Genomic DNA, 27,158 nt, shown 5'->3' on the forward strand with positions numbered 1-27,158 from the left:
GGCCATGACATTGTACTGCAGGATCTGAAAGTATAACGGCATTGAGAATTATCTCCTATAAATCGGTGCCCTCCAGAGGGGCTTTTTAAACACAAACTATATTTATTGCAAATACGGGTTTCTCATAGGTCTATCCAAAGACTCTCTTCGTGAGCATCTATAATAATGACTTGCAGATCACATCATTTTGATGAGAGGTAAGGGGTCCTTTTGAGATAAAAGTACTCTGAATGGTTTGTTATTTTGGCTCTACAATACAATCAGGGCCCGTATTCATAGTGTTCCAGAGTATGAGTGCTAATCTAGGATCAGTTCTGTATTTTAAATCATATTAATGAATGACTTACATGGACATTGGGGACCTGATCATAGATCAGCATTCCTAGTCTGAGACTATTTATGAATACAGGGCCAGACCTTCTCCATATGAACGCTCGAGAGAGAACCTGTTACAACCAAACACTTTCTGCCAGGTTCAGGTCATAGCACGAACAGGTAGGGTAGGCGGGTATCACCAACCCTGTTCATACAATGCTCATGCAACATCACCTTCCATAGTTGAAGCGCTGTCTTTTAATGCACCATGATCGTGACGATTGGGGCACCTGATCCCACCGCGTCTGTAAACAGCACCGCGGACGGCGACAGGATAGGGGAGAGGATGGTGCCCACTGAAGACGACAAGATAACTAAGCAAAAACAGTCATATTCAATGTCGTTCGGTGTCCTGGGTGAGTGTCTTGAGGAATAGAGTATTTGTCGTCGTGAGGTGCGTGAATTCAAGTTAGATGGTTGTAGGGAGGAAGATGATCAATGCTATTTGTGGTGGTACTAGACTATGATGCAGTATTCTCAAACATTCACGCAAAATGCCATTTACCCCAGTACTTGAGGTTAATCACATACACCGTTCATATTAGGCTACATGCCACGTTTGTTTTTGTTTTTGGTGCGTCGCGTTCGGTAGCATTGTGCGCATTCCGATGAGCAGGGCCGAATGTGGCAGCTGTCTTTTGTGGTCCCACAGGTGTAGCCTAGCCTATGGGTCCAAGGCAATGGGACTGCATTTCAGTCTATTATATTGTTATGATGTCGGCTATGTATTGTAATAAATAATGGATTCCATTATTTATTTCAGTAATCTAGCAGTCAAACAAGGGGGTTGAAACGGAAACTGTACGATTAAAAGCTAAATATTTCATGTTGGATGTGAGTAGCCAAAAGTGGCTATTTTATTACAACTTTGTCCTGAAAAAAATGGATTGCGCAATGTGCATACATTAAGCAATCACACACATGTCTTACACGTCCACACTTACGCAAATACTCCGTACACAGTATCACAATATCACAGCAAATCGGCAGTTATCAGAACCATCATTTTACCGCACTTCCTTTTGTTTTTGAAAATTCTGTCACAACTTGGTAGAGGCGAGAGCTAACTGACTGGTATGTTTTGCAATGGTTGAAGAAAGTCATCGAAGAGCAGCAGTGCCAAAAAACTGTATGGCACAGGACATGGCTTTATTATCAATTTGGAGATGGAGATCAACCTGGTCTCAGAGCATTTGGTATTATTCTATATGTAAAACCCGAGACACTCCATTTAGTCCATTTGTGGATGTCCATCACACATTTCGTATGATATCTTTAGAATTACAATTTGTATTGTATATATAATGAAGTAGCAAAACCCAGAATATGTTACAAATTCGCAAAACATACAATATGTTACGAAATGTTCTAAACGTATGCTATGTTACGAATTCTAGCTAGGTGGCTAAGTGGCTAACGTTAGCTAGCTCGCTGACATTAGCTAGGCTAGGGGTTAGGGTTAAGTTTAGGAGTTAGGTTAAAAGGTTAGGGGAAGGGTTAGGGTTAGGCAAATAGTTATCTAAATGGGTTAGGGGAAGGGTTAGCTAACATGCTAAGTAGTTACACAGTAGCAAGTAGTTGAAAAGTTGCTAATTAGCAAAAATGCTAAAGTTGTCCGTGATGGGGGATAATGACTCAATATTCAGGGCCTGTATTCATAAAGCGTTTGAGAGTACAGTGATGATCTAGGATCAGTTTAGCCTTTTTGATTATAAATCGTCTCTGCTACTCTGAGATGCCTAATGAATACAGGCCCAGATATGCTATTGGATGAGGGGACATGGGGATAACCCACATTCAGTAGGCTTTGGACTGCATTTCTATAATTTTTACTGTCTGACTATTATCCTCCATTCAGTACACACACACACACACACACACACACACACACACACACACACACACACACACACAATTGACCTGTAATGTTTATTGGGCAAAATTGTGTTGATCATAAAGTAAAAGTGTTGGTTAGGAAAAGAGCACCACAGTAAAGTCAGTAGATACAATCAAAGGAACATGACCCCATTTCCTATATCTGCTGATAGATGGCTTTTGACATGTTGCTACTAGTAGACCTAGCAGTCCCAGCACTATAGCAGTACATAGTATAGCGCTGTCATAGGTATAAACAGTGTTGGCAGTGAAGATAAAAGTATACAATTTAGTTGTGTAAGAATGGGGAATGATAGAGTAGTTGATGCTGTTCATAACTAAAGCCCTACAGTGGCACCTGGTTAGAGTGACAAGATTAATTTCACTTCACAATCTAGACACGGCTCACACGTTAGGGGAGGGAGAGAGAATACCTAGTCAGTTGCACAACCGAATGCGTCCACCGAAATGTGTCTTCTGTATTTAACCCAACCCCTCAATCAGCCTAGTGATGTGTGTGTGGGTGTAAATGTGAAAGAGAGAGACAGTGAGAGAGAGAAAGAAAGTGAGAGACAGAGAAAGTGAAAGAGAGAGAGAGACAGAGAGATGGCAGGGAATAAGAACGAGAATCGTTGACTGGCAATCCCATAACTGTTCTGTTACTGACAGGACAGGACATGTCAGTAACAGAACATTTATGGGATTGCCAGTCAACCATTCTCGTTATTATTTGGTGTCACATGGTTTGACTGGATTAAGTTGGACACTTTAGTACCTGTGTTTAGTACCTCCCATGTAGTGGTTGGTTTTCAATTGCAGTGCTCCAAAGCTACCATACAAGTACTGCAGCTTAGTAGAGTAAATACTGAGCCTAATGTTCTGTTGTACAAACAACTTAAATACACAGACCCTGTGTTATACAAGAGGAGCCAAACTCTTTTTCAATCATGCCAATGTAGAAAATGATCATGTCTAATACTTTCTGATTTGGGATGATCTGTGTCCATTTCTAACTGTTATGCTGGTGAATGAGGACCCAAAAGCGACGTAATAGAAACAGAGTCTTTATTCCAGTCTTAAACAAACAATGATTCTCCTGGATATTATCAAAGGTAAATCCAAAACAGGAAACTGAAATCCTCTCGTCAGAAGAGAGGAACGACTGGAGACGCGACCACAGACTGCAGGTCGCTTCAGGAAGGCACAGGCCGTAGCTGACATAGACACCTGCTCACACGCAGCATCTGAAGAAGGCAAAAACACGACAGGGCGGAACAAGGACACAGAACAGCAAACATCAAACAAGAATCCGACAAGGACAGAAGCGGAAGACAGAGGGAGAAATAGGGACTCTAATCAGAGGGTAAAATAGGGGACAGGTGTGAAAGAGTAAATGAGGTAGTTAGGAGAATGGGAAACAGCTGGGAGCAGGAACGGAACGATAGAGAGAGAGAGCGAGAGAGGGAGAGAGGGAGGGGGAGAGAGAGGGATAGAAAGAGGGAAAGAACCTAATAAGACCAGCAGAGGGAAGCACAGGGACAAGACATGATGATCAATGACAAAACATGACAGTACCCCCCCACTCACCGAGCGCCTCCTGGCGCACTCGAGGAGGAACCCTGGCGGCAACGGAGGAAATCATCAATCAACGAACGGTCCAGCACGTCCCGAGATGGAACCCAACTCCTCTCCTCAGGACCGTAACCCTCCCAATCCACTAAGTACTGGTGACCACGTCCCCGAGAACGCATGTCCATGATCTTCCGTACCTTGTAAATAGGTGCGCCCTCGACAAGGACGGGGGGGGGGGAGGGAAGACGAACGGGGGCGCGAAGAAAAGGCTTGACACAGGAGACATGGAAGACAGGGTGGACGCGACGAAGATGTCGCGGAAGAAGCAGTCGCACAGCGACAGGATTGACGACCTGAGAGACACGGAACGGACCAATGAACCGCGGAGTCAACTTGCGAGAAGCTGTCGTAAGGGGAAGGTTACGAGTGGAAAGCCACACTCTCTGACCGCGACAATACCTAGGGCTCTTAATCCTACGTTTGTTGGCGGCTCTCACAGTCTGCGCCCTGTAACGGCAAAGTGCAGACCTGACCCTCCTCCAGGTGCGCTCACAACGTTGGACAAAAGCCTGAGCGGAGGGAACGCTGGACTCGGCGAGCTGGGACGAGAACAGAGGAGGCTGGTACCCAAGACTACTCTGAAACGGAGATAGCCCGGTAGCAGACGAAGGAAGCGAGTTGTGAGCGTATTCTGCCCAGGGGAGCTGTTCTGCCCAAGACGCAGGGTTTCGAAAAGAAAGGCTGCGTAAAATGCGACCAATCGACTGATTGGCCCTTTCTGCTTGACCGTTAGACTGGGGATGAAACCCGGAAGAGAGACTGACGGAAGCACCAATCAAACGACAGAACTCCCTCCAAAACTGTGACGTGAATTGCGGGCCTCTGTCTGAAACGGCGTCTAACGGGAGGCCATGAATTCTGAACACATTCTCAATGATGATTTGTGCCGTCTCCTTAGCGGAAGGAAGCTTAGCGAGGGGAATGAAATGTGCCGCCTTAGAGAACCTATCGACAACCGTAAGAATCACAGTCTTCCCCGCAGACGAAGGCAGACCGGTAATAAAGTCTAAGGCGATGTGAGACCATGGTCGAGAAGGAATGGGAAGCGGTCTGAGACGACCGGCAGGAGGAGAGTTACCTGACTTAGTCTGCGCGCAGTCCGAACAAGCAGCCACGAAACGGCGCGTGTCACGCTCCTGAGTAGGCCACCAAAACCGCTGGCGAATAGAAGCAAGCGTACCCCGAACGCCGGGGTGGCCAGCTAACTTGGCAGAGTGAGCCCACTGAAGAACAGCCAGACGAGTAGAGACAGGAACGAACAGAAGGTTACTAGGACAAGCGCGCGGCGACGCAGTGTGAGTGAGTGCTTGCTTTACCTGTCTCTCAATTCCCCAGACAGTCAACCCGACAACACGCCCCTCAGGGAGAATCCCCTCGGGGTCGGTAGAAGCCACAGAAGAACTAAAGAGACGGGATAAGGCATCAGGCTTGGTGTTCTTATTTCCCGGGCGATAAGAAATCACGAACTCGAAACGAGCGAAAAACAACGCCCAACGAGCTTGACGTGCATTAAGTCGTTTGGCAGAACGGATGTACTCAAGGTTCTTATGGTCAGTCCAAACGACAAAAGGGACGGTCGCCCCCTCCAATCACTGTCGCCATTCGCCTAGGGCTAAGCGGATGGCGAGCAGTTCGCGGTTACCCACATCATAGTTGCGTTCCGATGGCGATAGGCGATGAGAAAAATAAGCGCAAGGATGGACCTTATCGTCAGACTGGAAGCGCTGGGACAGAATGGCTCCCACGCCCACCTCTGAAGCGTCAACCTCGACAATAAATTGTTTAGTGACGTCAGGAGTAACAAGGATAGGAGCGGATGTAAAACGCTTCTTGAGGAGATCAAAAGCTCCCTGGGCGGAACCGGACCACTTAAAGCACGTCTTGACAGAAGTCAGAGCTGTGAGAGGAGCAGCCACTTGACCGAAATTACGAATGAAACGCCGATAGAAATTAGCGAAACCGAGAAAGCGCTGCAACTCGACACGTGACTTAGGAACGGGCCAATCGCTGACAGCCTGGACCTTAGCGGGATCCATCTGAATGCCTTCAGCGGAAATAACAGAACCGAGAAATGTGACAGAGGAGACATGAAAGGCGCACTTCTCAGCCTTCACGTAGAGACAATTCTCTAAAAGGCGCTGGAGTACACGTCGAACGTGCTGAACATGAATCTCGAGTGACGGTGAAAAAATCAGGATATCGTCAAGGTAAACGAAAACAAAGATGTTCAGCATGTCTCTCAGTACATCATTAACTAATGCCTGAAAGACAGCTGGAGCATTAGCGAGACCGAACGGCAGAACCCGGTATTCAAAATGCCCTAACGGAGTGTTAAACGCCGTTTTCCACTCGTCCCCCTCTCTGATGCGCACGAGATGGTAAGCGTTACGAAGGTCCAACTTAGTAAAGAACCTGGCTCCCTGCAGAATCTCGAAGGCTGACGACATAAGGGGAAGCGGATAACGATTCTTAACCGTTATGTCATTCAACCCTCGATAATCCACGCAGGGGCGCAGAGTACCGTCCTTCTTCTTAACAAAAAAAAACCCCGCTCCGGCGGGAGAGGAAGAAGGCACCACGGTACCGGCGTCGAGAGAAACAGACAGATAATCCTCGAGAGCCTTACGTTCGGGAGCCGACAGAGAGTATAGTCTACCCCGAGGAGGAGTGGTCCCCGGAAGGAGATCAATACAACAATCATACGACCGGTGAGGAGGAAGAGAGTTGGCTCTGGACCGACTGAAGACCGTGCGCAGATCATGATATTCCTCCGGCACTCCTGTCAAATCACCAGGTTCCTCCTGAGAAGAGGGGACAGAAGAAACAGGAGGGATAGCAGACATTAAACACTTCACATGACAAGAAACGTTCCAGGATAGGATAGAATTACTAGACCAATTAATAGAAGGATTATGACATACTAGCCAGGGATGACCCAAAACAACAGGTGTAAAAGGTGAACGAAAAATCAAAAAGGAAATGGTCTCACTGTGGTTACCAGATACTGTGAGGGTTAAAGGTAGTGTCTCACATCTGATACTGGGGAGAAGACTACCATCTAAGGCGAACATGGGCGTGGGCTTCCCTAACTGTCTGAGAGGAATGTCATGTTTCCGAGCCCATGCTTCGTCCATAAAACAACCCTCAGCCCCAGAGTCTATCAAGGCACTGCAGGAAGCAGCCGAACCGGTCCAGCGTAGATGGACCGACAAGGTAGTACAGGATCTTGATGGAGAGACCTGAGTAGTAGCGCTCACCAGTAGCCCTCCGCTTACTGATGAGCTCTGGCCTTTTACTGGACATGACATGACAAAATGTCCAGCAGAACCGCAATAGAGGCAAAGGCGGTTGGTGATTCTCCGTTCCCTCTCCTTAGTCGAGATGCGAATACCTCCCAGCTGCATGGGCTCAGTCTCTGAGCCGGTGGGAGGAGATGGTTGAGATGCGGAGAGGGGGAACACCGTTAACGCGAGCTCTCTTCCACGAGCTCGGTGACGAAGATCTACCCGTCGTTCTATGCGGATGGCGAGTGCAATCAAAGAGTCCACGCTGGAAGGAACCTCCCGGGAGAGAATCTCATCCTTAACCTCAGCGTGGAGTCCCTCCAGAAAACGAGCGAGCAACGCCGGCTCGTTCCAGTCACTGGAGGCAGCAAGAGTGCGAAACTCTATAGAGTAATCCGTTATGGATCGATCACCTTGACATAGGGAAGCCAGGGCCCTGGAAGCCTCCTTCCCAAAAACTGAACGATCAAAAACCCGTATCATCTCCTCTTTAAAGTTCTGATAATCGTTAGAACACTCAGCCCTTGCCTCCCAGATAGCTGTGCCCCACTCCCGAGCCCGACCAGTAAGGAGTGATATGACGTAAGCGATCCGAGCTCTCTCTCTTGAGTATGTGTTGGGCTGGAGAGAGAACACAATATCACACTGGGTGAGAAAGGAGCGACACTCAGTGGGTTGCCCAGAGTAACATGGTGGGTTATTAACCCTAGGTTCCGGAGACTCGGAAGACCAGGAAGTAGCTGGTGGCACGAGACGAAGACTCTGAAACTGTCCTGAGAGGTCGGAGACCTGAGCGGCCAGGGTCTCAACGGCATGACGAGCAGCAGACAATTCCTGCTCGTGTCTGCCGAGCATTGCTCCCTGGAACTCGACGGCAGTGTTGCGAGAATCCGTAGTCGCTGGGTCCATTCTTGGTCGGATTCTTCTGTTATGCTGGTGAATGAGGACCCAAAAGCGACGTAATAGAAACAGAGTCTTTATTCCAGTCTTAAACAAACAATGATTCTCCTGGATATTATCAAAGGTAAATCCAAAACAGGAAACTGAAATCCTCTCGTCAGAAGAGAGGAACGACTGGAGACGCGACCACAGACTGCAGGTCGCTTCAGGAAGGCACAGGCCGTAGCTGACATAGACACCTGCTCACACGCAGCATCTGAAGAAGGCAAAAACACGACAGGGCGGAACAAGGACACAGAACAGCAAACATCAAACAAGAATCCGACAAGGACAGAAGCGGAAGACAGAGGGAGAAATAGGGACTCTAATCAGAGGGTAAAATAGGGGACAGGTGTGAAAGAGTAAATGAGGTAGTTAGGAGAATGGGAAACAGCTGGGAGCAGGAACGGAACGATAGAGAGAGAGAGCGAGAGAGGGAGAGAGGGAGGGGGAGAGAGAGGGATAGAAAGAGGGAAAGAACCTAATAAGACCAGCAGAGGGAAGCACAGGGACAAGACATGATGATCAATGACAAAACATGACACTAACTTTCAGACAGCGGAATGAGGTAACAAACTGCTTTGGCCTTGTTGATGGGCAGAAGAGTGGGGAAGCTGACAATGAGGATTTGGCATTTTGGCAGAATCCTCTCTCTCCATCTGTCACCCATGTCAATCAATCAATCAATCAATCAAATGTGTATATAAAGCCCTTATTACAGCAGCTGATGTCACAAAGTGCTGTACAGAAACCCAGCCTAAAACCCCAAACAACAAGCAATGCAGGTGTAGAAGCACGGTGGCTAGGAAAAACTCCCTAGAAAGGCCGGAACCTAGGAAGAAACCAGGCTATGAGGGGTGGCCAGTCCTCTTCTGGCTGTGCCGGGTGGAGATTATAACAGAACATGGCCAAGATGTTCAAATGTTCATAGATGACCAGCAGGGTCAAGTAATAATAATCACAGTGGTTGTAGAGGGTGCAACAGGTCAGCACCTCAGGAGTAAATGTCAGTTGGCTTTTCATAGCCGATCATTCAGAGTATCTCTACCGCTCTTGATGTCTCTAGAGAGTTGAAAACAGCAGGTCTGGGACAAGGTAGCACGTCTGGTGAACATGTCAGATGTTCACCAGATGTCATGGCAGAACAGTTGAAACTGGAGCAGCAGCACGACCAGATGGACTGGGGACAGCAAGGAGTCATCAGGCCAGGTAGTCCTGAGGCATGGTCCAAGGACTCAGGTCCTCCGAGAGAAAGAAAGAAAAAGCGAGAAAGAGCATGCTTAAATTCACACAGGACCCTGGATAAGACAGGAGAAATACTCCAGATATAACAGACTGACCCTAGCCCCCCGACACAAACTATTGCAGCATAAATACTGGAGGCTGAGACAGGAGGGGTCGGGAGACACTGGCCCCGTCCGACGATACCCCCAGACAGGGCCAAACAGGCAGGATATAACCCCACACACTTTGCCAAAGCACAGCCCCGACACCACTAGAGGGATATCTTCAACCACCAACTTACTATCCTGAGACAAGGCCGAGTATAGCCCACGAAGATCTCCCCCACAGCACGAACCCAAAGGGGGGCGTCAACCCGGACAGGAAGATCACGTCAGTGACTCAAGTGACGCACCCCTCCTAGGGACGGCATGGAAGAGCACCAGTAAGCCAGTGACTCAGCCCCTGGGGTTTGAGGCAGAGAATCCCAGTGGAGAGAGGGGAACCGGCCAGGCAAAGACAGCAATGGCGATTCGTTGCTAAAGTGCCTTTCCTTTCACCTGGGCCAGACTACACTCAATCATAGGACCTACTGAAGAGATGAGTCTTCAATAAAGACTTAAAGGTCGAGACCGAGTCTGCGTCTCTCACATGGATAGGCAGACCATCACATAAAAATTGAGCTCTATAGGAGAAAGCCCTAACTCCAGCTGTTTGCTAAGAAATTCTAGGGACAGTAAGGAGGCCTGCGTCTTGTGACCATAGCGTATGTGTAGGTATGTACGGCAGGACTAAATCTGAAAGACAGGTAGGAGCAAGCCCATGTAATGCTTTGTAGGTTAGCAGTAAAACCTTGAAATAGCCTTAACAGGAAGCCAGTGGAGAGAGGCTAGCACTTGGGTAATATGATCAAATTTTTGGGTTCTAGTCTAGATTCTAGCAGCCGGGTTTAGCACTGAAGTTTATTTAGTTCTTTATCCAGGTAGCCGGAAAGTAGAGCATTGCAGTAGTGTAACCTAGAAGTGACAAAAGCATGGATGAATTTTTCTGCATAATGTTTTACAGAAAGTTTCTGATTTTTGCAATGTTACGTAGATGGAAAAAAGCTGTCCTTGAAACAGTCTTGATATGTTCGTCAAAAGAGAGATCAGGGTCCAGAGTAACGCCGAGGTCCTTCACAGTTTTATTTGAGATGACTGTACAACCATCAAGATTAATTGTCAGATTCAACAGAAGATCTCTTTGTTTCTTGGGACCTGGAACTAGCATCTCTGTTTTGTCCGAGTTTAAAAGTAGAACATTTGCCGCCATCCACTTCCTTATGTCTGAAACACAGGCTTCCAGGGAGGGCAAATTTGGGGCTTCACCATGTTTCATCGAAATGTACAGCTGTGTGTTGTCCGCATAGCAGTGAAATTTAACATTATGTTTCCGAATGACATTACCAAGAGGTAAAATATATAGTGAAAACAATAGTGGTACTAAAACAGAGCCTTGAGGAACACCAAAATGTACAGTTGATTTGTCAGAGGACAAACCATCTCCAGAAACAAACTGATATCTTTGCGACAGATAAGATCTAAACCAGGCCAGAACTTGTCCGTGTAGACCAATTTGGATTTCCAATCTCTCCAAAATAATGTAATCGATGGTATCAAAAGCAGCACTAAGGTCTAGGAGCACAAGGACAGATGCAGAGCCTTGGTCTGACTCCATTAAAAGGTCATTTACCACCTTCACAAGTGCAGTCTCAGTGCTATGATGGGGTCTAAAACCAAACTGAAGCGTTTCGTATACATTGTTTGTCTTCAGGAAGGCAGTGAGTTGCTGTGCAACAGCTTTTTTAAACATTTTTGAGAGGAATGGGAGATTCGATATAGGCCAATAGTTTTTTATATTTTCTGGTTCAAGATTTGGCTTTTTCAAGAGAGGCTTTATTACTGCCACTTTGTGTGTTTGGTACACATCCGGGGGATAGAGAGCCGTTTATTATGTTCAACATAGGAGGGCCAAGCACAGGAAGCAGCTCTTTCAGTAGTTTAGTTGGAATAGGGTCCAGTATGCAGCTTGACGGTTTAGAGGCCATGATTATTTTCATCAATGTGTCAAGAGATATAGTATTAAAAAACTTGAGTGTCTCCCTTGATCCTAGGTCCTGGCAGTGTTGTGCAGACTCAGGACAACTGAGCTTTGGAGGAATACGCAGATTTAAAGAGGAATCCGTCATTTGCTTTCTAATGATCGTGATCTTTTTGTCAAAGAAGTTCGTGAATTTATCACTGCTGAAGTGAAAGCCATCCTCTCTTGGGGAATGCTGCTTTTTAGGTAGCTTTGCGACAGTATCAAAAATACATTTTGGATTGTTCTTATTTTCCTCAATTAAGTTGGAAAAATATGATGATCGAGCAGCAGTGAGGGCTCTTCGATACTGCTCGGTACTGTCTTTCCAAGCTAGTCGGAAGACTTCCAGTTTGGTGTAGCGCCATTTCCGTTCCAATTGTCTGGAAGGTTGCTTCAGAGCTCAGGTATTTTCTGTATACCAGGGAGCTAGTTTCTTATGACAAATGTTTTTTGTTTTTAGGGGTGCAACTGCATCTAGGGTATAATGCAAGGTTAAATTGAGTTCCTCAGTTAGGTGGCTAACTGATTTTTGTACTCTGACGTCCTTGGGTAGGTGGAGGGAGTCTGGAAGGGCATCTAGGAATCTTTGGGTTGTCCGAGAATTTATAGCACGGCTTTTGATGCTCCTTGGTTGGGGTCTGAGCAGATTATTTGTTGCGATTACAAACGTAATAGAATGGTGGTCCGATAGTCCAGGATTATGAGGAAAAACATTAAGATCCACAACATTTATTCCATGGGACAAAACTAGGTCCAGAGTATGGCTGTGGCAGTGAGTAGGTCCGGAGACATGTTGGACAAAACCCACTGAGTCGATGATGGCTCCGAAAGCCTTTGAGTTTTTCTGTGGACTTTTCCATGTGAATATTACATTCACCAAAAAGTTGAATATTATCTGCCATGACTACAAGGTCCGATAGGGGGATATGGTCACTAGTGTAACCCGGAGGTGAGGCCTCATTTAACACAGTAAATTCATCAGGCTTAAGCCATGTTTCAGTCAGGCCAATCACATCAAGATTATGATCAGTGATTAGTTCATTGACTATAACTGCCTTGGAAGTGAGGGATCTAACATTAAGTAGCCCTATTTTGAGATATCACAATATCTTTCAATAATGACAGGAATGGAGGAGGTCTTTATTCTAGTGAGATTGCTATGGCGAACACCGACGTGGATAACAATATCCCTATGCTCTCTACACTCGCCAGTTTTAGCCAGCACCATCTTCAGATTAGCCTTAACGTCGGTAGCCCTGCCCCCTGGTAAACAGTGTATGATCGCTGGATGATTCGTCTTAAGTCTAATACTGCGGGTAATTGAGTCACAAATGACCATGGTTTTCAATTTGTCAGAGCTAATGGTGGGAGGCTTTGGCGTCTCAGACCCCGTAACGGGAGGAGTAGAGACCAGATAAGGCTCGGCCTCTGACTCCGACCCGTTGCTTAACGGGGAGAACCGGTTGAAAGTTTCTGTCGGCTGAATGAGCGACACCGGTTGAGCATTCCTACAGCATTTCCTTATAGAAGCCATGAGAAAGTTGTCCAGCTGCGGGGACCGTGCGAGGGGATTTATACTACTATCTGTACTTACTGGTGGCACAGACGCTGTTTCATCCTTTCCTACACTTAAATGACCCTTTCCTAACGATTGCGTCTGAATCTGGGCTTGCAGCACAGCTATCCTCGCCATAAGATGACCGTTCTCTGTTATATTATGAGTACAGCGATTGCAATTGGAAGGTTAATGTTACTACTTAGCTTCGGCTGGTGAAGGTCCTGACGATAAAGCTTCCGGGTGAAAAAGTTGAATGAAAAAAGTTGAGCGAGGGAAAAAATGTAAATATGAAACGTTAATTAAAAAGTAAAAATCGTAAAGTTGGCAGGTAGCAAAGTAAGGTTAGCAACAAACCGCACAGCAACACGTAAACAAGTCTACAAGTTAGGACTGGAAATGATGTCCCATTACACTGTACTGACTGATGTGGACTATTTTTACCATCCATCTGTCTCTCTCTCTCTCGTCCCCTCTACCTCTTCCCCTTTAGATAATTTGTTTGGGAAACGCCTCTCGCAGGCCAGACAGTACATCATGTCCCATAAATCCTGGCTGAAAATGGTGCCCACGGAAGACTGTGATATCCTAATGACATTCTCAGGTACTCTAAATCACCACCTTCACCTTCCACGGTTCAGTCCCCTCAATCATGAGGGGGAGTCTTATTGGCCAATGTGGGCAATGAGCCAATCACTCGTTGATGTGACACAGAACAGTCTGCAGGGACTATTGAATAATATCCATTACCTGTATGTTTGTTTCAGAGTTAGGCACTCTATGATTCTGCACACATGTTGTGTGGGTTTACACAAATGGATCTCATTAGTCAAAGCAAGTTTCCCACATGGATCCCAAATCAAATTGGGTTGGATATGAATCATTGCACTCATTCTTGCAGGATGGGATGAAATGAATACCCCATAAACACTAGGGCGGTTACCTCATTTGATTGTATTGACCTTTTCATGGGTCCACCCTCCCACGGTTACCATTGCTACCTCTGTCAAGCATTGAAGAATGTTGTTGTTGCAGCCTCCTTATTTGAATGTTCCAAGAGTCTGTGATCAGTCTGATGAATGACTAGAATGTGAAGTGTTAAAAAAATGTCAAGCATTGAATGACTGCGACAGAGGTTTCAGTATTAATTCATGGTAATTGGGCTGTGGCTGTATATAGATTTAAATAAATGAAATACAAATTCTGACATAGAAACTGACAATTTACTCCTTTGTAGACACCATAGACGACCACACCTTGCTATGGCTGCTGAACCACATCCGACTGGGAATCCCACAAGTTACAATCCAGATCCGACAGCATCAACACACACAGGGCTACGCATTCTTTATTACAACCACATTTGAGAAGTAAGACACTCCACTTCTTACATGACATTTATGTCTGAAATGTAATGGTTAAATGTTAATTATATGGTCATAACCAAATATTGTTACCATATCATTCGTAAACATCACATTCATACATAGTGGACTGGTTCCAGATCTGTTTGTGCTCTGTTGCAATGGTTGGTTTGACAATGACCATAGGAGGAGTTGACAAGACAGAACAGTCAGATATGGGACCAGGTAAATAGCGTCTGAAACAGGACTGTCAAATAAAGCTTGTGTCCTACTCCCCTCTTCTCTTCCTCTCCTCAGCTTGCTGCGTGGTGCAGAGCTGACAGGGATGCGCAAAGTGGTCAAACCACAGTATGGAGGTGGAACACATAGGTTTTCCTGTGCAGAGGATAATATATACGAGAACATAGAGAGCGAGCTGTGCTTTTTCACCTCCCAGGTTGGTATCAGTTATGGCTATGATCTCCAAACGTATTTAAACAGCTCTGATATATGTCCTGTTGCTGATGTTTACCTTGTTCCCTGAAACTCTGTGGTTGTTCGATCTTATCTTTTCTTCAGGAGCGTCAGAGCATCATCAAGTACTGGCTGGACAACCTGCGTGCCAAACAAGGAGAAGTCCTTCACAACTTCCACTTCCTGGAGGGACAACCAATCAGTAAACAGTTGTTTTTTTTATTTAATCATTGCCTGACTCTACAGCATCACAATAAAATCTGAGATAGCTTTGTTATTGACTGATAACTATGTGTTCATCTCAGTTCCAGAGCTGATGGCCAGAGGAGTAATCTATCAAGTGTTTCCTCTACACGAGCAACGGATCCTCAGTCAGCTGATGACGTCATGGGTCCAAGCTGTCTGTGAAAGACAGCCTTTGGGTGAGCAGCACCTGTTGAGACAATATAGCATGCTTAATTGTTACAATTAATTAATCATTCTATCATAGAATAAGAAAATATCATTTGCACTACAAATACAATATCAATGGAAAGATACACATTTCTTAAAAATATAATTGACTAACTGAAGCCAATAACCCATTGTGTCTGTCTTTGTCTGTCATGTTGTTGGTGTCATGTCTGTGTGTCAGATGACGTCTGTGATTACTTTGGGGTGAAGATTGGCATGTACTTTGCCTGGCTGGGTTTCTACACCAACTCCATGCTGTACCCTGCAGTCATCGGCTTCCTGCTGTGGATCCTGGCTGAGGCTGACCAGGTAGGTGGTGCAGCATCACATTACCTAATGGAGATCTCACACTGGTCAATATACACTACAGGTCAAAAGTTTTAGAACACCTACTCATTCAAGGGTTTTTCTTTATTAGTCTATTTCCTACATTGTAGAATAATAGTGAAGAAATCAAAACTATGAAATAACATATATGGAATCATGTACTGTAGTAATCAAAAAAGTGTTAAACAAATCAAAATATATTTTATATTTGAGATTCTTCAAATAGCCACCCTTTGCCTTGATGACAGCTTTGCACACTCTCAACCAGCTTCATGAGGTAGTCACCTGGAATGCATTTCAATTAACAGGTGTGTCTTCTTAAAAGTTAATTTGTGGAATTTCTTTACCTCTTAATGCATTTGAGCCAGTCAGTTGTGTTGTGACAAGGTAGGGGGGTATACAGAAGATAGCCCTATTTGCTTCTTACCATATTATGGTAAGAACAGCTCAAATAAGCAAAAAGAAATGGCAGTCCATCATTACTTTAAGACATGAAGGCCAGTCAATACAGAACATTTCAAGAACTTTTAAACTTTCTTCAAGGGCAGTCGAAAAAACCATCAAGCACTATGATGAAACTGTTTCTCATGAGGATCGCCACAGGAAAGGAAAACCCAGAGTTACCTCTGCTGCAGAGGATAAGTTCATTAGAGTTACCAGCCTCAGAAAATGCAGCCCAAACAAATGCTTCACAGAGTTCAAGTAACAGGCACATCTCAACATCAACTGTTCAGAGGGAACTGTGTGAATCAGGCCTTCGTGGTCGAATTACTGCAAAGAAACCACTATTAAAGGACACCAATAATAAGAAGAGACTTGCTTGGGACAAGAAACCCGAGCAATGGACATTAGACTGGTGGAAATTTGTCCTTTGGTCTGGAGTCCAAATTTGAGATTTTTGGTTCCAACCGCCGTGTCTTTGTGAACGGATGATCTCCGCATGTGTATTTCCCACCATAAAGCATGGAGGAGGAGGTGTTATGGTGTGGGGGTGCTTTGCTGGTGACACTGTCTTTGATTTATTTACAATTCAAGGCACACTTAACCAGCATGGCTACCACAGCGTTCTGCAGCGATACGCCATCCCATCTGGTTTGGGCTTAGTGGGACTATAATTTGTTTTTCAACATGGACAACGACCCAACACACCTCCAGGCTGTGTAAGGGCTATTTTACCAAGAAAGAGAATGATGGAGTGCTGCATCAGATGACCTGGCCTCCACAATCCCCTGACCTTAATTAAATTGAGATGGTTTGGGATGAGTCGGATCACAGAGTGAAGGAAAAGCAGCCAACAAGTGCTCAGAATATGTGGGAGCTCCTTCAAGGCTGTTGGAAAAGCATTCCAGGTGAAGCTGGTTGAGAGAATGCCAAGAGTGTGCAAAGCTGTCATCAAGGCAAAGGGTGGCTATTTGAAGAATCTCAAATATAAAATATATTTTGATTTGTTAAATACTTTTTTGGTTACTACATGATTCCATATGTGTTATTTTATAGTTTTGATGTCTTCACTATTATTCTACAATGTAGAAAATAGTAAAATATAAAGAAAAACCCTTGAATGAGTAGGTGTTCTAAAACGTTTGACCGGTAGTGTACCTGTCAATAGTGCAATCTTAGATAAAAAGGGTTCCAAAAGGGTTCTTCAGCTGTCCCCATAGGAAAACCTTTTTGGATCCAGGTACAAGCCTTTTTGGTTCCAGGTATAACCCTTTTGGGTTCCATGTAGAGCCCTCTGTGGAAATGGTTCTACATGGAACCCAAAAGGGTTCTACCTAGAGCAAAAAGGGATATCCCTGAAACCAAATTTGGTTCTTTAACCCTTTTAGGTTCTAAGTAGCACCTTTTTTTCTAAGACTGTATCATACACAATGTAGTTTAGCCTAGTCCATAATCTGACAATGACATAGTGTAGGTGTTTGCAAGATAGCACAAACATATCTAGAACTAGGCTACATGTAGCTACCATACAAAATAGGAATTCACAGTTTTACAATACAATTGACTCACTTGTTGGAATCTATTTCTATGTGTTTTCTCTCCTAATCACCACATAAAAATTCATGTGAAAAAATATGCATGTGTTGGCCTAGACTACAAAACTGTATTTCACCCACCATAGCACTTACCATCTCTGTGCTCTGTGATACATGTCCAGTGTTATTTTTTGTTGATATTTAGTAGAAATATTCCCCTAATCTGTATGTATCTCATGTGGCTCACCCACTTCTCCACTCCCCAACAGACCAGCCAGGACATCTGCTGTGTGGTGTTTGCCCTCTTCAACGTGGTGTGGGCGACACTCTTCCTGGAGAGGTGGAAGCGGAGAGAAGCCGAGCTAGCATACAGGTGGGGGACACTGGACACTCCTGCCGAGTCCCTTGAAGATCCTAGACCCCAGTTTCGGGTGAGCGTCCTGTTATTGCATCCTATTCATTCAGAGTTAGGCCGAGATTCAATCTGGGCACGTTGTAGAGCGCTTGACCTTTAAAGATACTTTCCGATTGAGCTGAAATCTGCCCTGTTTACCATGAATGTCTGCAAACGTTGAGAACATTGCCTTTAAAAGACACATTGTCGACAGCGCTGTACAACGCATCATGGATTGAATCCCGATCTTAGATTACTACCAGTGCTGTTTGGTTCCTTCAGGACAATGGCCAAAGTACAAATTCCTTCAGCAACCTCATACAGCTGTCCCGGGGCCGGAGTTTACGGGTGTACAGGGCCAGAGTTTATGGGTCTACAGAGCCAAAGTTTAGGGGTCTACAGAGCCAGAGTTTACGGGTCTACAGGGCCGGAGTTTACGGGTGTACAGGGCCAGAGTTTATGGGTCTACAGAGCCAGAGTTTAGGGGTCTACAGGGCCAGAGGTTACGGGTCTACAGGGCCAGAGTTTACGGGTCTACAGAGCCAGAGTTTAGGGGTCTACAGGGCCAGAGTTTATGGGTCTACAGAGCCAGAGTTTAAGGGTCTACAGGGCCAGAGTTTAGGGGTCTACAGGGCCAGAGTTTATGGGTCTACAGGGCCAGAGTTTAGGGGTCTACAGAGCCAGAGTTTACGGGTCTACAGGGCCAGAGTTTAGGGGTCTACAGGGCCAGAGTTTAGGGGTCTACAGGGCCAGAGTTTATGGGTCTACAGGGCCAGAGTTTAGGGGTCTACAGGGCCAGAGATTAGGGGTCTACAGGGCCAGAGTTTAGGGGTCTACAGGGCCAGAGTTTAGGGGTCTACAGGGCTAGAGTTTAGGGGTCTACAGGGCCAGAGTTTAGGGGTCTACAGGGCCAGAGTTTAGGGGTCTACAGGGATAAGTAATATGAGATATAGGTTTGGAGAGTGTTGTGTGAATTCCAAGGGTTAGAGGCAGGGTTCATGCCTCCTGGGGTTTCTAAAGGAGTAGTTGTCTCTGTCCTCTTCAGGCCCGGCTAACTCAGTTGGTAGCGTGTGAAACTCTGGGTCGTGGGTTCGAGCCCCACTTTGGGCGCTAGCATTTTAGTTGGTGTGTGTCTGACTGTGTGTGTGTTTTTCAGGGTGTAAAGCGGTGTAGCCCCATAACAGACTGTGAGGAGTTTTACTACCCACCCTGGAAGAGGACGATTTTCAGGTGGATGGTCAGCCTCCCCATCTGTCTCCTCTGTCTCTGCTTTGTCTTCCTGGCCATGCTCATCTGTCTGGAGATGCAAGTAAGATACATAAATCAACAGAAAATAGCTATATTGACATTTAAAGGCATTGGTAAACCCTGCATAAGTCGGCACAGTAGGAAATGACCTTTAAATTTAAACCGTGCTGCAGATTGAAGCAAGCCCTTAGCCATCGGAATCAAACATGGTCCATTATTGAAGTATTGAAAGAAGGTTGAGGACTGCAGCTTAATTCTCTTTAATAGTATTTATTGTTGACACGTTTCAAAGGAGCTCCTTCGCCAAAAAACACAAAGTATCGTTAGGGCTCGATTCAATCCATATCGCGGAAGTTCAGCAGTACAGTGTAGCAGTACAATATAGCAGTACAGTGTAGCAGTACAGTATAGCAGTACAGCAGTACAGTATAGCAGTTCAGCAGTACAGTGTAGCAGTACAGCAGTACAGTATAGCAGTTCAGCAGTACAGTGTAGCAGTACAGTATAGCAGTTCAGCAGTACAGTGTAGCAGTACAGTTCAGCAGTACAGTATAGCAGTACAGTATAGCAGTACAGTATAGCAGTACAGCAGTTCAGCAGTACAGTATAGCAGTACAGCAGTTCAGCAGTACAGTATAGCAGTACAGTATAGCGGTACAGCAGTACAGTATAGCGGTACAGCAGTTCAGTAGTACAGTATAGCAGTACAGTATAGCAGTTCAGCAGTACAGTTCAGCAGTACAGTATAGCAGTACAGCAGTTCAGCAGTACAGTATAGCAGTACAGTATAGCGGTACAGCAGTTCAGCAGTACAGTATAGCGGTACAGCAGTTCAGCAGTACAGTATAGCAGTACAGTATAGCGGTACAGCAGTACAGTATAGCAGTACAGTATAGCGGTACAGCAGTTCAGCAGTACAGTATAGCGGTTCAGCAGTACAGTATAGCGGTACAGCAGTACAGTATAGCAGTACAGCAGTACAGTATAGCAGTACAGCAGTACAGTATAGCGGTACAGCAGTACAGCAGTACAGTTCAGCAGTACAGTACAGCAGTACAGTACAGCAGTACAGTATAGCGGTACAGCAGTTCAGCAGTACAGTTCAGCAGTACAGTACAGCAGTACAGTATAGCGGTACAGCAGTACAGTATAGCAGTACAGCAGTACAGTATAGCGGTACAGCAGTACAGCAGTACAGTTCAGCAGTACAGTACAGCAGTACAGTACAGCAGTACAGTATAGCGGTACAGCAGTTCAGCAGTACAGTTCAGCAGTACAGTACAGCAGTACAGTATAGCGGTACAGCAGTACAGTATAGCGCAGAAAAATTGTACATGTAATTTCCGATTGAGCCATACTGTACAGTGCATTCAAGACCCCTTTACTTTTTCCACATTTTGTTACGTTACAGCCTCATTCTAAAATGGATAAAATCATTTTTTCCCCTCAATGTTTGAAAATGTATTCAAAATAAAAAACAGAAATACACTATTTACATAAGTATTCAGACCCTTTGCTATGAGACTCAAAATTGAGCGCAGGTGCATCCTGTTTCCATTGATCATCCTTGAGATGTTTCTACAACTTGATTGGAGTACACCTGTGTTAAATTCAATTGATTGGACATGATTTGGAAAGGCACACAAATCAAATCTAATTTTATTTGTCACATGCACCGAATACAACAGGTGTAGACCTTACAGTGAAATGCTTACTTACAAGCCCTTAACCAACAATGCAGTTTTAAGAAAAATACCTAAAAAAATAAGAAATAAAGTAACAAATAATTAAAGAGCAGCAGTAAACCTATCTATATAAGGTCCCAAAGTTGACACTGCATGTCAGAGCAAAAACCAAGAAATGAGGTTGAAGGAATTGTTTGTAGAGCTCCGAGACAGTATTGTGTCGAGGCACAGATCTGGTGAAGGGTACCCAAACATTTGTCTCTTATCATTCTTAAATGGAAAAAAGTTTAGAACTACCAAGACTCTTCCTAGAGCTGGCCGCCCAGACAAACTGAGCAATTGGGGGAGAAGGTACTTGGTCAGGGATGTGATCAAGACCCCGATGGTCACTCGGACAGAACTCTCCCATCTCCTCTGTGGAGATGGGAGAACCTTCCAGAAGGACAACCATCTCTGCAGCACTCCACCAATCAGACCTTTATGGTAGAGTGGCCAGCCGGAAGCCACTCCTCAGTAAAAGGCACATGACAGCCCACTTGGAGTTTGCCAAAAGGCACCTAAAGGACTCTCAGACCATGACAAACAAGATTATCTGGTCTGATGAAACCAAGATTGAACTCTTTGGCCTGAATACCAAGCGTCACGTCTGGAGGAAACCTGTCCCCATCCCTACGGTGAAGCATGGTGGTGGCAGCATCATGCTGTGGGTATGTTTTTCAGTGCCAGGGACTGGGAGACTAGTTTCAAAATGTGGAAAAAGTTAAGGGGTCTGAATACTTTATGAATGCACTGTATGCAACTTTTACCGTAAATGCAGTCTCAACTAATGTGGGAATATGTCCTTTAAATTACAATCGCCCTATAGGATCCCTTAGTGTCAGTTATGATGAGTGTGTACTGCCGTTTAAATCACTAGGAACCTAATTCACTTTTCAGGGATAAGCGCTTTTAAGATCAAAGATAATGGATCAAGGGTTAATTAACCTGTCTTGCTGTAATTAAATATATCTATTTTTTTGGTTGATCTCTTCTTTCTTTTTATAGGAGGTTGTGATGGAAATTAAGGAGTTACCCAGTATCACAAGATTCATTCCTAAAATTTTGCTGGCCATCGTTGTGACTGTATGTGGTGAGGTGTATAGGAAGATCGCCCATTGGCTCAATGATATGGGTAAGCCGTTCAGCTGAGATTCACTAATATGAGCAACAGGTGAGGAATGATCGGCGCAATGAGGGAGTCTCAAAAACCCGACCTAGGCAACAGCGACTAGGATCTGGTTTCAATGATGAACTCTTTATGACATGAACTACATCACTGCCTACATCACTACTTTATTCGCTTAAATAAAATACTAAATAGTAGCTAGCAAGATTGAGATCAGAGGTTATTTTTAGAGTGCATTTCACAAATGGCTAGTTTACATCAACTACCTTCACTAAAACAACTGCAATGGTTTTGCCTGCAAACTTTGGTTTTGAATCGCCATATTCTGGCATGTCTGCCTCGTGGTTTGATGGGAGAGTCTCCGGAATATTTTCCCCTGAACGACGTAGGCAGTGACATAGTTCCTCTATGCCAAAAGATTCCATCATTGAAACCAGACCCTATGTCTTGCCTAGGGTCAGGTTTTCCAGACTAGCAGTGAGGACTCAGAGTAGGAGTACTGATCTGGGATCAGGTCCCTCCCTGTCCATGTTATCTACAAGGCAAACGCTTTACGAATCCTGGCTCTGATCTCTTCAGGTTTAGTACAAAGTGATCATACAGGTTTGTTCAGTAATCAGTATCAAATGGAGCGATGTATTTTAATGATTCTTATCACTTTGTTACAGAGAACTACAGACTTCAGAGTGCCTATGAGAATAATCTCATCATTAAAATGTTTTTTGTAAGTTAGACTTTTCATGTTTATTTTATTCCTACTGTTCTCTATTATCCAAAGGGTGTATTATTGACTAACACTGTTATATAAATGTTTAGAAATGTCTCATTCAGACTCCTTCTCTTCATTTTGCAGTTTGAGTTTATAAATTCTTACCTTAGCCTTTTCTACATCGGATTCTACCTCAAGGACATGGAGCGACTAAAGGAGGTAAAATCTGTCAATTAGGTTTGAATAATGGAAAACATGATTGAACAAAATGATTCTCGCTAAAGAACAGCAATAACAGAATCACTCAAACGGTCTCTTCACAGATGCTAGCCACTCTCCTGATCTTCCGCCAGTTTCTCCAGAACATCAAGGAGGTGCTCCAGCCTTATCTGTATGAGCACCACAAACTAGGAGTATTTACACCCAAGGTTGTGTGGGAGGTTCTCCAGGCCATAGTGATCAAGTACAGTCGCCTGGCTCTAGGAAAGGCCCAGGCTTCATGGACTATCCAATCCCTGCTAGGCCCCAAAGGCCTTGCCACACATCCTGTGAATGGACAGACAGAACAGAACAAGAGAGGAGATCTAAAGGCTGGCTACAGGTTCACAGAGGAAGAGTGGGACATAAATGACACACTGAGGCAGCGGAAGATTAGTTTCAATGAAAAGGTGGACGTTGCCAGGGACGTTGCCATGGCGACCCAGCCCGAGGACAGCTTCCCGGAGGACAGTCCCACGATGGTGGAGGAGGGCATGGATCCTTCCAGCATCTTTGAGATGGGCGACGATGACAGTGACTATGAGTTATCTGAGACCAAGGAGACTAGTGTCTCCCCACCAAGTGGCTATGACACGGTAGTATGTCAGAGACGGAAAAATCCAATCCCAGAGAAAGAATCCACAAAGTCCTGGATTGACCCGCCTGAGGAGCCCAAGTCTGTCATCCTCACCCAAGCAGAGATGGAGAGCTGCATGCAGACATATGAGGTATGGCTTAGTTGTCAGATCTGTTGTTATGAACTGGATCTGCTGTCTGTGTATCAGTGCAACACAGTGCATTAGGTTTATATTGTACACGTTTAGTTGCATTTGAGTGGACTTGAGTTAGTATTTGGTGCATACAAACCCTGCGTACAGTGCATTCAGATTTGAAGTAAAAAGTGATTTAAACACAAATGCTATTCAATGACAGCCCCTGCAGTTATATGACTTAGATTTTTTACCTCTGACCCAACAGGACACCCTGCAGGACTACCAGGAGATGTTCATCCAGTTTGGCTACGTCGTGCTCTTCTCCTCTGCCTTCCCATTGGCTGCCATGTGCGCACTCATCAACAACATTATTGAGATCCGGAGTGACGCCTTGAAGCTCTGCACAGGCCTGCAGAGGCCCTTTGGCCAGAGGGTGGAGAGCATCGGACAGTGGCAGGTTAGTGGTCGCTCACATCTGGGCTCGTATTCAAAAGACCTCTTTGAGTAGGAGTGCTGATCTAGGATCAGCTCCCCCTAGTGCCTGTAATCTTATTCATTATGATCTAAAAGGCAAAAATCATCATAGATCAGCACTCCTATTCTCCAATTATGAGTTTATCCTGGTACAGTATGTCCCAGGACATATATTCAAATACATATTTACCTCACCTGCAATTAAGCTTAAACTTAGAGAACCATTTTAAAATCATGCAATTCTTCAAAAAAGCAAGACAACAGCTATTTCTTTCATAAAGATAATTTCCCTCTGAGATATTTTAATCTCTTCTCTTTCTGTGTGCAGACTGCAATGGAGGCCATGGGCTTGATAGCCATCATGGTGAACTGTTACCTCATTGGCCAGTGTGGTCAGCTGCAGCGTCTCTTCCCCTGGCTGAGCCCAGAGATGGTCATCATCTCCATCGTGGTACTGGAGGTAAAACAATGCAGTGGACATTGTGTTTTAGCACCTTTCTCAAAACCAAGGAGGCTGTACATAAATCCCACAGATTACGGACTATAAAACAATGCGGGGGGGGTGGGGGGCTGTCTAAGCACAAGTCAACAGCCTTCACTCAAATATGGCATTTCGTTTTGAAAATCAATTTTAGCGTTGTACAATAATGTAGATGCATATTGTGCTGTCTTTTAAAATTGAAAAAGACCTGAGAGGTAATTGAGAAGAACAAGAGCTGCTGAAAGGCATGAGCCCAACATGGGGCTCGTACCCACAACCCTGTGATTAAGAGTCTAAGGCTATACCAACTGAGCTAGCCGGCTTGAAAAGATCAAGCAGCTCCCTCTACACATCACACACACAGCATGGCATCATCACACTCTTTCCACTCCATCATCACACTCTTTCACACTCTAGATGATTTACACTTTTCTGTGTTTTTATGTCACTGTTTGCTCAGTCTGTCCTTTGTTGTTTTGGGACTGACAGCATTTTGCCATCCTCCTCAAATACGTCATCCATGTGGCCATCCCTGATATCCCTGGATGGGTCGCAGACCAGATGGCCAAACTGGAGTACCGTCGAAGGGAGGCTTTCAAGGTACAGTTGCATAGGTTGAAACACTTGGCTAAATCCACAGAGGAAGCTGTTATATACTGTCCGTGTCTATCACTATCATCCTCCAAGTTTGTGTCCTTTATGTGTCTTTTCTTAGCGTTTAAAAAAAATATTTGAATCATGTATGCCTGCATTATGCTTCATACAGACACTGTAGTATGTTTGAGTCCATCAGGGAATCCTTTTGTACTGAATGCATCAAAAGGATATGCCTCTGACACTTCACTTGAACTCTCCAGTAACGCTGGCCTACATAACGCTGTCATTATAATTTAATTACTTAACAGATTTCATACATCATGAAAGATGATGTCAGCATATGGTGTTTAACTTTACACAGTCATGACACAAAGAAAGTGTCTGCTCTCTTTATGCCACATATTGTATATTACCTTGTTCCTATGCAGAAGCATGAGCATCAGGCCCAGCAGCACTTCCAGCAGCAGCTGAGGAGGCGGCGTGAGGAGGAGGAGCTGCAGCGTCAGGCTGAGCTCCAGGCCGAGGCCCGGCAGGAGAGCGAGTACCACAAGGCTGACCACCAGCACCACCACGACAAGACCCAGGGCAAGCCTGGGGACAAGCCCAAGAGACCCAGCTCTCTGCTGGGAAACAACAACGTGATGAAGCTCAAGCAGATATTCCCCCAGCAGGGGAAGTTCTCTACGGGCACGGCCCGATCCCCTCAGTCCCCAACCGGGGCAGAAGCAAAACTACCCGGTTTCCTCAGCTTCAAGTTCCGGAAGTCTCCGGAGTTGAAGAAGGAGCCGTTGTCAGTAACACCAGCGCCGGGGACCGTGGTGACGACTGCTTCCGTGAACCAGGAGAGGTCTCAATCCCCCAGCAGGACCTTCAGCCCAGGGAAGCTGTTCAGCTTCAGCAGGTCAGAGGGTGCAGTGGTCTGTGCAAACGGAGCTCAGCCGTCCAAAGCAGGTGATTCTGGCCCCCAGGCCACTCCTAACACCCAGCCCACCAGGCAGGACTTGAACACAACTCCGTCAGGCGAGGAGCTACCCTCGTCTGAGAGCGAGAAGGGAGAAACGAGACTATCTAGCAATACTGACAACTCTGGCTCCAAGTGTTAGTCCATCGTCATGGCAACATGGAACATTTAAGAAAGGGAAGCAGAGTAGATACATTTTTATCCTTGTTAAAATGTCACCATGTTAGATGGAGAGTATGATAAAATTGTTATCCTTGTTAAAATGTCACCGTGGTAAATGCACTTCCTGTAGGTCATCCTGAACAAGCTAAATTATGAAATGTAAGGTCAGAATGCAACAGGTTTTGGGATAATTCTCCACAATCCAAATGACAGTAAATATAGGCTATATCTGTTCTATATACTGACTGTATAAGTGGATACTATGTACAAATTGTAACAGTTTAACCCCTTGAATGAAGCCCAAGTACCGTCATTAAATACATTTATAAGACTGCATGACTTGTGGTTCTGATAATCATAAAGCATTCCTGTAAGATCTGGATGGCAGTTTCCATTAAAGATTTTGTCAATCCATTCATCAGATTTGATGTCTTAAAAGCATGGCGAATCATCTGCATGCCTGAAATAAATGTCTTCAGTTATTCAGCACCTTCTAAACCAAGCCATCATATATTCCTGCAATAGGACAGAATAAGTACATTCACTGTGACTGTAAGAGATATTCTATTTTTCTTGACTTTGTTTTTCTATGAATTATTTTATTACATGAAGTAGTGAATGTACCTCAATGATGCAAAACGCACTTCAATAAACTTCATCATGAGACCACAGAAAATGTAACGCATCACGTTTTTAACACAGCTACCATGGCAACTTTATCACGTAGCCTGCCTAT

General features: G+C 45.0%; 1 protein-coding gene across 1 annotated transcript; it reads left to right on the forward strand.

The window, feature by feature from the left end:
• The first annotated feature begins 590 nt into the window (after positions 1 to 590).
• LOC120020494 (anoctamin-8-like) lies at positions 591 to 27,093 on the forward strand. Its single transcript, XM_038964196.1, has 17 exons — positions 591 to 731; positions 13,496 to 13,606; positions 14,240 to 14,372; positions 14,664 to 14,802; positions 14,925 to 15,021; positions 15,125 to 15,241; positions 15,454 to 15,581; positions 17,845 to 18,006; positions 19,126 to 19,278; positions 21,947 to 22,073; positions 22,736 to 22,791; positions 22,921 to 22,995; positions 23,100 to 23,762; positions 24,013 to 24,204; positions 24,550 to 24,681; positions 25,192 to 25,302; positions 25,728 to 27,093. Exons 1-17 carry the CDS (start codon positions 662 to 664, stop codon positions 26,400 to 26,402), a joined length of 3,141 nt encoding a protein of 1,046 aa, XP_038820124.1. The 5' UTR covers positions 591 to 661; the 3' UTR covers positions 26,403 to 27,093.
• Positions 27,094 to 27,158: the final 65 nt, after the last annotated feature.

The sequence above is a fragment of the Salvelinus namaycush genome, chromosome 25, assembly GCF_016432855.1.
Source record: "Salvelinus namaycush isolate Seneca chromosome 25, SaNama_1.0, whole genome shotgun sequence".
NCBI classification, from domain to species: Eukaryota; Metazoa; Chordata; class Actinopteri; order Salmoniformes; family Salmonidae; genus Salvelinus; species Salvelinus namaycush.